Genomic DNA, 16,322 nt, shown 5'->3' with positions numbered 1-16,322 from the left:
AAAAACAAACAAAGCAACAAGAGAAAGAGTCAGCAGGCCCTAAATTAGCATGTGAAAATTTCAGGAAAGGAGAAAAAGCAGGGAAATTAATCCATTCTATATTTCCTCATCTACCCTACAAATATAGCTAACTGCAATCCAAAATTTTGTGTGCATAGAAAACCGACCACACTTACGCAGCTATTGTCATGTTAGCAGCCGATAGTGGACTGACTTCTGCTACTTCCTTGGCTTTCTGTAATGCCAGTTTCTGATTGGCGGCCTCCTCTTCCTCCTGTTCATCCTGCAGATAGAAGGAACCCAGTCAGAGTTAAAGTCTGCATACTATGAATGGATTTCCATAAGGCATTACCAATAACATACCTTGGTTAACTCCTGAGCATTGGCCAGATTGTCCACAGCGATAGCCAAGAAGACATTCAGTAGTGTGTCTGTACAGAATTAACTAAGGAAATCCTTTTACCTACTGTACTTAGCTGCTTAAATCCAATCACACAAAATTATTACATTTATTTATATTCAAAATTCAAAGCTATTCTAGCAAATGATACAAGACTGAGAATCACATGTAAGAGTAGTTTCTCCAAGAGCTGCACCTCATAAAGTAGACCTGAGCATTAATATAACATCTAAGCATCTTCCCCACTCAATAATACTCAATGTAAAGTGAGGAATGGCACCCCTTTGTATCGATGGGAGAAAAAAGGCTGCCAGGGTCAGATGGAATCAAACAACATATCACATCCAACCTGTGGGCTGCAATTTGGGAACCACTTCTCATCCTTATCATCTCTGTAAAGGGTGAGATAACATTTTCTCAGCCTACAGACAGCAAAAGTTTTTTGTTCATCAATATGTATTTTGATCTATAAACATTCATGTCTGAATTTCTGTAAACATTGTTAAAGAAAAGGATACAGTTTCCAAAAAGAGTCAGTATGATGAAATAGATGGAGAATACCATGCCTTTTTTCACACCACCCTGAGACTTGATGCCATCATACATTACTTCATTCCAGTCCTCCCCAGTCAGTATCTGAGGGAAAATCAGGAAGGATGATTGTGAAAACATATGAACGTATCTACCGTAATACAAATATCAACATATATAACCATTTCCCATACCTGGAACACAGTCATTATTGCTGCAGGAAAGTTATCAAAGTTTGTAGAGGGGGTTTTGTCATCAAAGTTAAACCTGTTATCAAAGAAAAAATGGAGGGCGATGTGAATGCGAAATACAAAGACATAAGGCACTGCTGTTACCCTAAATAATGGGTGTGAAGACAGAGGGTACTGTAAAAGGAAAGCTAAAAAAATTCATGTGGCACCTGTTATAGCACAGATCAACATCACGCAAATTCATATTGCTCTTTGCACATACAACTACTTACTGTCCACCAAACAGCTGCATCCCCAGTAAGGCAAAGACCACAATGAAAAGGAAGAGCAGGAATAGCAAGCTGATGATGGATTTCATTGAGCTCAGAAGGGAGATCACCAGGTTACGAAGAGATGCCCAATATCTGAATATTAAAAAAAGAAGGAGAAGCTGAGAGAAGGACATGACTTCATAACTTTAAACGAATTATATAAAGTTAAATATAAATACATTATTTAGAATATATAAAAACTAAACTGAGTCATTTTTGCATTTTGTAGAATGTTAAGCCAGCCAATTACTATATATAAGTATTGTAAGACAGCCTTATTGTTTAGAATGAGCTGTTAATGTATAGACATGGACCTAATTTGTTTCAGTACATCAACATGAACAGATGATAGGCAGTAAGCTAAATTTCCATTGAGGTGCAATTCAAAATACAAGACACCACAGTTTACACAGCAAAATGAGTATGTCAGTTGTAGGTAAAAGTTACATCATGACAACAAATAGAGCATAGCAACACCAAAAACCCTATCATGATGAAAATGTTACACGCTAAAGCAAATGATAAATAATCATTTGCTGGCTGATATGATCATACATAAATACTGTATCTTCCACAAAATCCTTTATGTATTTTGAGATTATCGAAAGATTGAGGACATTTAGAACTTTTCTCCAGTTTTTATTGCCGTCAGCCTTTGTCAATGAGATGGAAATGATTGGTATGACAGAATGTAATGGAACAGGAGGTGAGGACTAAAAAGAAAAAGTTCCAGAAACACACTACAGTCCCAGTCACTTACTTTGTAACCTTGAAAATGCGCAGCAAGCGGAGGGCTCTTAAGACGCTGATCCCAAATGAGGTTCCAGGCTTCACCATTGCCCAAATGACCTCAAATATGCTCCCAGTGATAACCTGGATAGAATAAAGACAAGAACCTTTTTTGTTTGGCGCACATGTGTACACAGGAAATGCCAATTCACAATAATACATGTGTCCCTGTGGTGCATATAGAACTTGTAGGATATATTATAATTTGTTTATTTTTAGTGCAGGCTGTGCTACTTTTAATGTACCTGTGTAAGTGCAATAAGACAAATGGTGTATAGGAACTATGTAGCTGTCTGTAACTGAGTGAATGTTCCTGAATAGACAAAGTACCTTGATTATTGTCTATCAGGTTGAGGATTGATGTTACAATATAATCCTTCATACATCCTAGGTGCGTGCAGTCATTTTGGATAATCATCTGCAGATTCTACTAGTCAAGTGCTCCAGATTCTGTTTACTGTTCTGCTATAGATTTGGGAAAATTTAGGTGACTCAATTGCTTTAAAAAAATTATTTAAAAAACCCCACCTTCAAAAGAAGACACCTCTTGCCTCTGCAAGTCTCAGGATCGAATGATTTCACCCAGTGTGGTCATTTAAGTAAATCCAAGCAGCTATTAATCAGGTATTTATTAGGCATGTGCACCCAACCTCTGACACTAACAGCTGTTCCATACTTGAAAATTCTTCACACAGACAGACTGTATTCCCTTAATCAGGGGTGAGCAAACTCCGGCCTTTAGACCAGATATGGCCTAGCCAGTAGTCAGTTCCTGCCTAAAGCCCCCCTGGTCATTCCGGCCTAATCCCGGCCGGAAGGGGTCGGCAACCCACGGCTCCAGAGCCACATGCGTCTCTTGAGCCTCCTTGTTATGCCTCTCTTTCCTATTTACCACAGCCGGCGTTAACAGTTCTGCCGCCGGGGTACGGCGACATTCCCTCTCCTCTGTATGCATTGCGCAGGAGAGGGATTTCCCTTCAGCGGCATTCCTGGTGGGGGAGGAGCCATCAGCGCAGACGAGAGAGAGAGAGTGTCCGGCCCAGTGTGCCTTCTTGACCTCCTAAACTGGCCTAGTAGCCTTTCCCTAAATTATGGCAAGCAAGCAGTCCAGTTTGCAGACAGAGCTGCAAATTGACAATATATTTATACAAAGTTCAACTATAATACAATATACAATTCTGTCATGTCATTGGGATTTAGGATCTTTTATAATAAAAATATACTTACGGCACAGTCAAAGCAGTTAAACGATGAATGAAAATAAGGCCTGGTTCCAAGACCGTACATTTTTATAAACATTTCGGACATAAAGAGCCCAAGGAAAATGAATTCTGCATAGTCTGCAGGAAAAGAACAGAAGATTATCAAAGCTTTCCTCAAACCTTTTTCCAGATTTCAACATCTGTGGTTTTATATACTTAGTGGTCACAATTAAAAGGAGAGTAGGAACTGAACTTCTAGCAGAATTTTATAAATCAGGTGATGGTGTCACAGAGGATAATGCAAATTTTTGCTTGCTACAGGTACAAAATAAAAATGTTGGGACATGATCTAGAGGGGTAGAGCATGGGTAACGGGTACATTTTTGTTGTCTACACAAGTAATGAGTAAAGTATATTTTATTTTTACATTTTTAAAAAACTTTTTTCAGGTATAAAGCAAAGACAGAAGAAATACAGCAACTCACAGAGAAAATTAGTTAGCTGTTCAGGCTGGCCGTAGTGCACAATCGCCACGCACAGCGTGTTTAGAGCTACGAGGCCTAAAACCACCCAGTAAAAAGCCTGAGTCTTCACCATACGCCGAATGTAGAAACGTAATCGCCTTTCCCTTTTATGTAAGTATGAAGAATTCTCCATCTTGGCACTTTTAATACTGGCACGGGCAAAAGGGGAGCCTGTGGGTAGAGACAGAAGACATTTAGAAAATATGAAGGATTGCATAACTGTAACCATCGGCATGCGATTTGCATGGCTTAAAAAATCTAAACTTACTAAATTACTATCCAGATATGGTACCTGGGACATTTTGTGTTATTTGCTGATCCATTTCTGTGTCACTGTGGAGTCGCTTAGGTTCTTGTTCCAGAATTTCTCTCCAGAGAAAATGCAGATTAAACCCTACCCTAACTCATCATCATTCAACTCTCAAAGCAATCATCAACAATATTCTGTTACTTTACCAAAAATATTGGCTTGGTTGTGATCTCTTCATAAAAATAGCTTATAGCTGACAGGATAACTGCTTTGAGATAGCACTTTATAACTTTATGATTATTACTAATAATTGTAAACACCATAGGCCAGGTTGGGCAGGTTGTTCCTATCAGTGCTTGGATTTTATTATTTTACAAGCATGTTTTCAGATACTAAAGGGCTATTCAATGTTATTGGATGTATTATGTATGTTAGGAAGCTGTTGATTACTATACCTTGACTATTAGTACATTAATAATTGGCACTTCTATGGTGAGCTGGGGAACAGACACATACCCACTGAAGCAATATCTCCTATGGGCTCCTCTCCCTCATCAGCGTTCAGCAGTTCCATTTTGTTTTTCTTGATTGTAGGTCTCCTCAAGGCTCCTGTACAGACATAGTTAAAGTTGCGTGGCTGAAGTTTACAACATACAAAATAATGGTGGCATACCGAATTTTATTTTTAGTGTTATGATTTATAATTTATAAAAAAAAAGCTACAGAAAAGAACCTGGAAGCAGTCCAGGTAATTCCAGATTATATATTCATATTTTCATTTTATAACATAAACAATAACAAGCAAAATCTGGCTATTTGAAATAAGCAGCAACACCCTTATATTTCACAGCTGTTCATATATTTGTAAGAAAATCACAATATTTAGGCAAGCAAATATGGTTTGCTGTAAAACTGTCATTTTAGAGAAGTATTGAGCAGAATCGAGGCATGGATTATTTATTACCTAGTATAGGAGAATACCTCTTATTCCTCAAAAAGTAATTGTAACCTACAGCATTGTCTAAAATTATAATTTTCTGGAGCTACACATTGATTTACTGTTAAGCTTTAGACACCACAGGCCACAATCACATAATAACACGACTTTAGACTTGGAAAGCAAACACCTAACTTTGGCAGCCCATATGTTTAGGTAACTTGCAGAGCACCATGAAGGTTCTAAAATTCAGAAGCCTCTGCTCTTAAGACCCTGACTTCCAGCTAATGCCTAATGCTAATTCCAGCTCAACCTTTCCTATTCTATTCCATATGCCCTCTATATTGCCCTCACCATTGGTAATCCATGGTTTTCCCCATAGTAATGAGCCTACTGTGAGGCAGAAGAAGGAGACAAACCGATTTCAAGAACTGATTTAAGTAGGAAGGATGTCCTAACAAAACAGTAGTTCTGAAAACAGTATTAAGTATATTTGAAACATTCATTAATTCTGTTATACTTTGTATATATGTCAAGGAAAAGCTCTTAAATGTCCCTTATTTTTAATATACGGAATGCTTTGTAGAGACGAGGGCCTTAGCAAATCCTTACCACAGTTAAGCAAGGGCTCATTGTGACTTGTGCTGCTATTCAGGTTCAGAGAAGAACCTCCAAGTCTAATTTTGCAAAAATACTTCACCTTTAGGGCCTGATTTATTAAAGCTCTCCAAGGCTGGAGAAAATACACTTTCATTAGAGAAGCTGGGTGATCCAGCAAACCTGGAATGGATTTCTTCAAAGTCATTTGCTATTTGGTAGCAAATGTTTTGAATCCTGGGCCAGATCCATTCCAAGTTTTATGAATTACCCAGCTTCACTGATGAAAGTGTATCTTCACTAGCCTTGGAGAGCTTTAATAAATCAGGCCCAAAGTGAGACTAGTGGATATGTGTGAATACATAGAGCTGGCCAAGCAATTGCATTAATACTCACAAATCCCTCAATACTACTGTTTAAACGGTGCCTAGACAGAGCAAGGGAAACTTGAATGAAGTGGGCACTAAACATCTTTCAAATTATGCAGAGATCAGCTCCTAACCTAACATTAGACAGGAGTTGTCTGGACATAAACTACTTGCCATACTTTTTTTTTACATCAAGCAATACTGAATGATTGTCATCATGAAGGGGGAAAATCCATACTTACCACTCAACTATGCCCCTATATGCCCAGCTATGTCAACTTTACAAACATTTATAAATAGTTGCATACTGGTTAGCCCATAAAATAGACTTTTACAGCTAGCAGGTACTAAATTAACTACATATCAGGATCAAACTACAGCCTTTAAGATTTCAAATGATAATCAGGTATATTTCCAATTTGTATAAAAATTACCATCATATGGAAGTCTTTCAACATCACTATCATCTTCTGCAAGAATCACTTCTTCTAGAGTGAACCACCCATAAAAAGAGAATGGAGAAAAAACAGGATTACCATATTATAGTATTTGTGCACTAGAAACACATTACCTGAGATTCCTGGGCAAATTAAGCAAGTTTGCAAACATATTATTTTAAATTCTTTTCAGACATTTGAAGTTGCATTAAAAAAACTCTACTGGAATACCTTTACATGCGCTAACCTAGCTTACAGTTGGCATAAAGGAATGTGAATAGAGATGGATAAAGGGATTACCCTCTCATATATTTTACCTGACAATGCTCACAACATGCTGCCCTGGTGCAGCTTAATAAAGATGTCCCTCAAAATTAATTTAATAAACATGTACATTAAATAGGGGTTGCAAATGACAAACAGATACAGACAGTGACACGAGAGGAGAGGACCCGGCCCAAAAGAGCTTACAATCTAAGAGGTGGAGGGTTTGGCCCACAATAGTAGTGGGGATTTGGGATGGTGACTGAGTAGTGAAGGTTTAGTAGACAGAAGAAGACAGGTAGCGAGTTGAAAAGATGGGCTTTTTTAAATGTGAAAGCAGAAGCAAGTTAAATAGGACGAGGAAGACCATTCCAGAAAGTGGGGGTCAGACAGGTAAGTGGTACAAGAACTGTGGAGGGATTTGAAGGCAAATAACAGGAGCTTGAATTTTATTCTAAGGAGAAATGGAAGCCAATGAAGAGAACTACAGAGATGCAGCGGAAGAGGAGCGGTGGAAAGGATGGATGAGTCTGGCTGCAGCATTCATATTAGATTGTAGAGGAGAGAGTCAGGTTAGTGAAATACCAAAGAGGAGGATGTTACAGTAGTCCAGACGAGAGATATGAGCGTATACAAGGACTTTGGTGGTCTCTGGGGACAGGTAGGAGTAAATTGTATAGATGTTGCGTAGGTGAAAGTGGCAGGACCTGGAAATGTTCAGAATGTGGGAAGCGAAGTAAAATGCGGAACAACAGATGACACCAGGACAGTGTGCCTGAGAGGAGAGTTGGACAACAGTGTTATTACCAGTTAGGAAGGTACCATGGGGAGATTTTAAAGATGAGGGTAGGCAGATGATGAGTTCCGCTTTATCCAAACCAAATCATAACTTATCCAATTATCCAAACCATTGACAAAAGAGACGTAGAAAGTGGCTTGACACATGAACAGGAACATAGAACAGCAGTAAAGGGGCTGCTAATTAGGTAATTCAGGAAGGATTTTTAAAAAACAGGGTTTGTAAGAAATATTGTTAACGAGGAGAAGGAAGATATTTATGTCCTTAGGTAGTTAAAATAGCAGACAAGGAGCATGCTGATCCAATGCCCTGCCAGCAAACAGGCAGTATTTGTGTACTGTAGTAGTAACATGGTACCAACTGATTACTATTTTATTGCCTCATTCATGGAATTTTCTGAAGGTTGAGAAATCAATTTGTCCTATTGCTGACACATCAAGGAAACATTTAAGTTTTTTTTTCCCAGTCAAGTAAGACGGAAGGAGATTGCCATTGGGATTGCTAATCATAAGTGAAGAGGAAATCTCCAATGAGTACAAGCCATAACATAGCCTGTTTTTTTCACTCTTGTGTGTCCGTGTTTTGATAATTCCCCTCTCTTCATGTCTAGGTGGCAATGTGTTAAGACAATGATAAATATCTGATTTTCAACCCTTACACACTTTTTCAAGTATAAAGCATGTTGGTGTTAGAGTGACTAAATGGCCAGGAAATGGTGAAACTAAAGAGACATCTAGGAAAGAGGATATATCTGATGTAATAAATATTAGATTCAGACATGCCCAGCCAGTTTTATGGAAACTGTATAGTAGGGATGTCAAACTCATATCACATAAGCGGCCGAAATCTAAAACACAGGCCAAGTCGCGGACTGAACTTTTTTATTACGATACATAGTCTTAGTAGAAGTATAAATCCTTCCTCACCCTGAGACACCATATCACACGTCATCCTTATGCATTATTCATGTTCTGAAAATAGGAACATGCTTGTCTTCATGAACATATTTTCACTTTCCTAACTTTCAATAAATTGTCTCCCTTCTGCATCAACTTTTCCTATGTTGAACATTTTGGGAGTCGGTGTACCTGGCCTATCGTGGCCTGTCTTGGCCCGTCTATGTGAGGGGAGCCAGTGACTGTGCTTAGGTGGAGGACGGTGTCTCGGAGTCTGGAGACATTGCTAATGTAGCGTCCCACTGAGATTCCATACTTGGAGAGGCAGCAGCATACTACTGGCAGCAGGATCGGGACTCTAGCATACTCATGATTAGTGCTGGGTCCTGGACGGAGTGTGAAGAAATAACTGGGGTCTTCCTGCCTGCAGCATGGTCAGGCACTTGTGTGGACCGCCCTGCTCCTACCTAGCTTTCTGGGACTGGGTCCTCCTGCCTGCACATGTCAAGTGCTTGGATGCGGCACAGTCACCAAGGGCCACATAAAATGGCCAGATAGGCCGGATTTGGGCCGCAGGCCTTGTGCTTGACACCTGTGCTTTATAGTGGTAACAAAGTCATTAAAAAGGCTGCTGTCACCTAGAATAAATATGGGTTTCCAAGTGGTAGGGGTATCGGAAAGCAGTGCGTTACATATTGCTGTAGTTATTCAGTAACCACTGGCAATTCCATAATCAGTGGAAAATACCTTTAACTAGACACCAAATGACATATGCTTTTCTAGGAGCCACTAGTGACCTTGGAGGAATCTCATGTCCATTCTAGCCCCCTTCTCTTCCCTTGGAGTGGTTTAGTTAAAGTGAATGTCGGGCTTGTTGACTTCATAATAACAAATAACAAATAATGATACCATTAGATGTCTACTATTTATCTCCTCATAATGCAGATTTCATATCTGGGAAACATGTTAAAAAGAGGTCTAACTTATCTCCAAGATACTGAGAACATCTTAGATGAAAGATTTGATGTAATGTGCAAAGCCTAACAGTAAGTTTTGAGATTCAATTTACTGTATATATATGTACCATGGAAAGAGATCTCATGCTATGGCATTCATTTTGTAATGAGTGAAAGGAATAAAACAAATCTTTTTTGGTACCTTAAATCACCACATTTTGAGAATTATGTTAGTAGGTAATTCCAAAATAGGAGTCAATTACTATGTGGATCAAATTAATTAGGAAAGCTTAGAAATTATATAATAATATTCTGTAGTCAGCTCAGTAATAAGCTAAATACCTAGTCTGGCATTGCTGGTCTCCTCCTGATAATGCTGATCCTCTGGTTCAATTACCTTTCTAGTTTCTGATCCAAAGCAAGTATGATTAGCATTTTTTATTTCACCTGCCGCATAATTGTTCATTAGCCAGTAACTCAGGGGATTATCATTAAAGCCAGGCAACTAGTATTTTCATGTGGAGATCAGCAATGGCAGCCTAAATATTCAGGTTTCCTTTCACACTATAGAACATGTCCAAGAAATGAATGGAGGAAGTCATGAAAACTTTAATGAATGCAAAAAAATAAAAGCCTGAGCACCAGTCTTTAGCTGTGTATGGTTTATCTGAGGTTAAACATGTGTGAGTGATATTGATTGCTGAAGCCTATTCTATGGTGGGAGCTGCCAATACCATTCAGCTCATTATGATTTTGTCTTGGATATGTTATAAGAATCCCCAGAAGGAGGCACTACAGACTGTACTGGTGTGATGGAAAAGCATATGAGCAGTTCTGCTCTATGGAATAAGCAGAAAAAAAAACCTAAACCATCATTACACAGAAACAAGCTTCCAGGCCATGCGTCATAAATTTCCACAATGGGCAGGTTTGCATTGTTTACAAATGCTTGAGTGTTTGACTAAACTGCGAAAAGGAAACATTTAGATAATGAATTCCTGGAACAACAAAGCAAAGGAAAATAGGTTAATTGTTCATCTGAATCAGCGATGTCTTTATTTTAGTAAATAAATGGCAATGTCTTTAAATCTAAAGCTACATACACACGTGCAATATTAGTAGTTGGAAAGGATCTTTCACGAACCTTTCCAACGACTATTATTGCATGATACATGAACAAGTGCTATACATACAGCACCGTTCCGCTCTATGGAGAGGGAAGGGAAAGAGCGACGGAGCAGCACCCTGCTGCGTGCTCTCCCCCTTCCTTTGCATTAGGATCGTTAGTCATCCTTCGTCCGTGGATCTGCCAGGACGGTTGTTCGGACGATGGACAACTGGCGCTGTACACATGCCAGATTCTCGCCCAATATCGGCCCTGAGACAATTTTCGGCCGAGAACCGTTGGACGTGTGTACGTAGCTTAAGTTTACAGTGACATCTTAACCAGTATAATATTACACTGAGCAAAAAAATGATGATGTCCAAGGCAACATCCCTCTGCTTGGGTCACCTCTTTAAATTACTCGACCTGGCTCGGATTATTGTTGCAATGGGTAAATATTTATATATGAGATTAATGCAATTGAGGCCTGAAAAGCTGCCATTTTGTTCTGCCACCTGTAGGCCTACTGTGTTCCTAATGGTACATCAAGGCCTAACCATACCACACCAGGAAATGCTATGGAGGTTCACCACATTCTGGCCCTGATTTATTAAATTTGTCCAAGGCTGAAGAGAATATCACTCTTGAATAGTTGTTGGCAAGTCGCAGTAGTTAGATGTCACCAGAATTTCACGGTTCACCCCATTAAAAAATATATTTTCTTTCTTCACTTTGTAATGGATAAATACCATGGTAAATAAAAGACCATATATGTGAAAATTATAATTTGACTAGATTATACATAATGAATAAATAATTAAGACTTTTGATGAGACAAAATACCGCCCAAAGGCTCACTGGTGGATTTGATTGATAGGCAGAAGCTGTTAGGTCATTCGGCTCACACCATTTATGCCTGCTGCAGCCGGCCAGTTGTCTGGCATACAGGCAGCTCTTGGCATTTGCCAAGGGGGACAGCAGTGCAGTAAATATGTGTAAACGTGTAAATCTCCAGGGGCTGCTTAGCCTCAAATAGTCCTTTAAAAAAAAAAACATTTACCGAAGCCTACATTCTGTCTGTGAGCCTTGAAATGACACTCAGCTGGCAGCAGTGCCAAGGCAACAATGTTATTGTTCTAACAAGCTTGTCACAGTTTAGTCACATGGAACTGCGTGTTTTATACGTCAAACTAGCTTTTCACTTTCTATTCATTTGTATATATGTATTATACAGACACATTTATTACAGTGTGCTGATTAGGAAATCTTTGAACCCACCTGCTTTGGATATCCATTCCATGTAGCCATTTAACTCCCTTTCAATCTGCTGCTGTCTCCTCAGTTTCATAAATGCCCTCCGGTTCTCGACACGCTCTCTCTCTTTGGCGAACTCCCTATGGCACACAAAGATTTTAGTAAGCACAACACTTCTAAAAACCTGCAGGAAAAAAACACAGCTGACCTCATTCGTCTTAAATCAGAACTGTTTTGCGTTGCCCCACACCAGTCAGCTCCATACTTTTGTTTCCCAGCTGTCCTTTTGGTGGCGGATTTTACTGATGGATGTAGGGAACGCAGTGCAGTTTTTACCTATGGCCTGTTCACACACAGTACAGTGAACTGCAATGCATTTTATGTGTTGCCCTTCATTTTGAAAGGCTTCCTCAACACAGTTTATGACAACTCAATGCAAAATGGTTCCTCCAGAGGTTGAAAGGGGTTCCTTGAGCAATGAGCAATTTGTGCACCTCTACTACTGACCCCTCTACTCTACTACTGACACCAAAAATCTTTTGTACATAAGTAAGGGTGACATTCTTCTCACTGGCCTGCAGTAATATTTATATCAGGGGTTCCCTAAGACATAAAAGTTAGTTCAAGGGTCCCTCTAGTAAAAAGGCTGAAAAACATTGGTTTAAAATTACAAAAAGGATTTGTAATTCTGTTTAACCAGTTGTGATTGGTACATCTCTGTCACGCTGCATAGCCTGGTAGAAGAGCCCACCTATTTTCAGGTTTAGCTTCACAGCTTTCTGTGTCACCTTCCTGCTCAATGGAAAGAACCAACGGTGATGAGATATTTTCTATCGAGTGAGCAGTTTGGAGGAACAAGGGATGCAGAAAGTTGCAATCTGGTTTATATGTTTACAATAAATATTGTGGTATTTATCAGTATACCTGGCATTCGTTTTTAAAGCAAGTGTTAAAAAAAGCAGGCAACACAATAAAACCTATATAGTGGGGTTTCTCAACCAGAGTTCCTCCAGAGGTTGCTAGGGGTTCCTTGAACAATGAGCAGTTCTAATCTCTTGAACAGTTTAACTGACACCAATGATCTTTTTGGCTTCCTGTGAGGGTTCTACCCACTGACCAGTGGGTGAGCTGTGTACATACTTATTATAGCAGAGGGTTCCCGGAAGACCTGAAAGTTATTTCAAGGGTTCCCACATGCCAAAAAGGTTGAGAAACACTGATTTATAGCATACCAGCACAGTTTAAATCAATCCTTATTGATGAGGATGGGGTAAGCTGCAGTGAGCCTATTACAAACACACCCAAGTAAATCCCTATGACCTCTCTATGGAAGCTACTATGTACTGACTATCTGTGTCAAATAAATATAAAAAGCAGATTCATCATTTTTTAATTGGTTTTCTAGTAAATGAGTAGTAAATCAAGTTACATTACCTTCATTCTCCCTACTCCCCTCCCCTCCAAATGGCATAATTTGTGAACCACCACTTGTTAGGGAGTCATAGGACAATTCAGTCTTTATTTCCAACCAGAAAAAGGGTGATAATACCACCAAGTCTTAGAAAGATGCACCAGCCTTGAACTTAGTAAATCCTACAACATGTGCAACAAGCCTCCAAATGTAATAGATTATTCATTTTTTTTTCATTCTTTCAGGTCTTTTTCTACTTACCCAGAAAGGACACCCAGAACAAGGTTAAGCATAAAGAAGGAACCGATAATGATAAGGGGAATAAAGTACAGCCAGTTCCAGGCACTGCCAAATACATCATTACTCTGCAAAGAGAAGAACAAAGGTAAGAGGAACATCTGCCTCACATATATAAGTGGTTGACAACACAGTACACAGTTTGGCAGGACACATGTGCTTTAACCTCGGCCCTTCAATAGGATGGAGAGGAGTTCTATAGTTCAAGGTAAGCATTTCATCTCCAAAAACTAATACAGAATGTTGAAACCTGTGTGAATATTTTAAAATACATTTTATACAGGAAGAACTGTAATCAGGCTCTATATAGATAATGATGAATATGCAGGATCAGAAGTCACGTGTTAATAAATCATTAAAAGAAAAAGGTCATTAATAAGATGATTGCACATACAATCATGGATCAGTAATAAGAACAGATCAGTGATAAATAATTATAGGATGAATAATAATACATTGATGATGAATACAGAACATTAGATAAGTATTAATTTAATAATACACCAGTAATAATATATTAATGATAATATAGCATAAAAGGTCATGTAACAATGGATCAAGGATAGATACGGGACAGTAAGAGGGTAAGGGATCATGTAATACAAATCTTTATTGAGCAGAAGTGGGTAAACTTTTTGATTCAGGGGCCACAGTGAGGTTCAAATTTTGACAGACAGGTTGGGCCAGTATCAGATGGAAGGGGAGTGTTTATATGAGCTGATAAAAATTATTTTTATTACTATTACACAGTATTTTTTATAGCACCTACATATTACACAGCGCTGAGTCCATAGTCGTGTCACTAACTGACCCTTAAAGGAGCTCACGATTTAATATCCCTACCATAGTCATATATCATAATCACAGTCTAAGGTCAATTTTTGGGGAAGACATATATCCTAACTGCATGTTTTAGGAATGTGGGAAGAAACCAGAGTACCCGGGGGAAACACACACAAACACAAGGAGAACCTGCAAACTTTATGCAGATAGTGTCCTGGCCAAGATTCGAACCTGAGACCCCGCGCTGCAAAGCGCTACCTCTGAGACAATCTCCTGCCCCTAGATTACATCTAAAACCATTACCTAAAAGTAAAAGAAAACTTACATTTAAATTACATTTAATTTCACTGGAAACAGCATTGTTAACAATTTCGGACAATTTTGTACTGATATTTGACTGGCCGAGTCAAAAAGTCTAATGGGCCATACATGGCCCTTGGGCTGGTCCCATGCCTGGTATAGAGGGTACTTAAAGAATCAGGGAATCATGCAATAATCAGAGGTAGATACAGGAGAGTTATCAGATAAGGAGTCATGCAACAATAGATCAGGGATAGATACAGGACAACAACAGGGTACGGGATCCTCCAATAAAAAAAATCTGTGATATAAACAAAAAAGGTACAGGATAGGGGTAATGTAATAATAGATCAGTGTTTGGTAAATGATAGTTATATCATAAGAGGTAATGTAATAATAAAGCAGTGATGCAAAAGAACAGTTAAAGGGTAATTGGTCATGCAATAATAGATCATGGATAGATACAGAACGGTTACAGCATGAGATGTCATCTAACAATAGATACAGAGAACAGAGATAATTGGGGAAACTTCATGCAGTAATAGGTCTATGACAGGTGCTGCTCAGTTATATGGGTAGGAGCCATGAAATAATAGACCAGGGATAGATACAGAACAGGTATAAGATATAGGATTGGGAGGGGTGTAGGGTCAGTCAACAATGGATCAATGATTGATTATAAAACGGGGATGGAGGATCATGTGTTAATAGATTGGTGATTAATACAGGACAGTTAAAGGACAGGGGTGTAGGGTCATATTAGATAAGTGCAATTATAAGATGAGGGGTCAAGCTAATGGGGCATGAAAGATCAGTTATATATGCTATACAAAAAAAGAGGTCATGTAATATAAGGCAAGCGACAGATATCATAGGACAATGGCTCATGTAATGTTAGATCTCCAACAAATACAGAATTCTTATAGCATAACGATTCATGTAATAAGAGATCTCTGACAAATACAAAACCATTATAGCTTAACGGTTCATGTAATAATAGATCTCTAACACATACAGAACAATTAAAGAATAACGGGTCGTCATATATTGGATCTCTGAGAAATACAGAACACTTATAGAATATTGGGTCGTCATATATTAGATCTCTGGGATATACAGAACAAATATAGATTAACGGGTCGTCAAATATGAGCTCTCTGAGAAATACAGAACAATTATAGAATAGCGGTTTCTTATATATGAGATCTCTGAGATATACAGAACAATTATAAAATAACGGGTCGTCAAATATGAGATCTCTGACAAATACAGAACAGTTATAGAATAATGGGTCGTCATATATTAGATCTCTGAGATATACAGAACAAATATAGTATAATGGGTCATCATATATTAGATCTCTGAGATATAAAGAACAATTATAGAATAATGGGTCGTCATATGTTAGATCTCTGACAAATACAGAACAATTAGAGAATAACGGGTTGTCATATATTAGATCCCTAACAAATACAAGACAAATATACAATACCGGGTCATGTAAAGATAGATCAGTGATAGATGGAACAATTATAAGGTGAGGGGTCATGTAATAATAGACCGGTGACGGGTACATAGCACACTAGGAAGCACCCACAATACAGATGAGTACATGATGACATTTCTGGGGAAAGCATTGACTGCTGAATGAACATCTTCAGGTTTCTAGCTGTGGGAGGGTTGCCTCTTTCTCCATTCTATCCCTGCAGGGAGATGGGGG

General features: G+C 38.7%; 1 protein-coding gene across 1 annotated transcript in view; it reads right to left on the bottom strand.

Annotated features, from left to right (window-relative positions):
* Positions 1–16,322, bottom strand: part of CACNA1A (calcium voltage-gated channel subunit alpha1 A) — a 132,248-nt gene that overhangs the window by 84,351 nt on the left and 31,575 nt on the right. Inside the window, exons 6-17 of the mRNA XM_072399471.1 lie at positions 13,484–13,587; positions 11,836–11,951; positions 6,535–6,585; positions 4,715–4,807; positions 3,910–4,119; positions 3,450–3,562; positions 2,194–2,306; positions 1,395–1,526; positions 1,126–1,198; positions 919–1,036; positions 364–431; positions 177–283 (exon numbers count right to left, since the gene is read on the bottom strand). Of these exons, the coding sequence (XP_072255572.1) occupies positions 177–283; positions 364–431; positions 919–1,036; positions 1,126–1,198; positions 1,395–1,526; positions 2,194–2,306; positions 3,450–3,562; positions 3,910–4,119; positions 4,715–4,807; positions 6,535–6,585; positions 11,836–11,951; positions 13,484–13,587 (1,298 nt within the window). The remainder of the gene's footprint in view (positions 1–176; positions 284–363; positions 432–918; positions 1,037–1,125; positions 1,199–1,394; positions 1,527–2,193; positions 2,307–3,449; positions 3,563–3,909; positions 4,120–4,714; positions 4,808–6,534; positions 6,586–11,835; positions 11,952–13,483; positions 13,588–16,322) is intronic.

The sequence above is a fragment of the Pyxicephalus adspersus genome, chromosome 2, assembly GCF_032062135.1.
Source record: "Pyxicephalus adspersus chromosome 2, UCB_Pads_2.0, whole genome shotgun sequence".
Lineage (NCBI taxonomy): Eukaryota > Metazoa > Chordata > Amphibia > Anura > Pyxicephalidae > Pyxicephalus > Pyxicephalus adspersus.
Note: the sequence above shows the minus strand (reverse complement) of the source record. Positions and strands in the feature narration are given on the sequence as shown.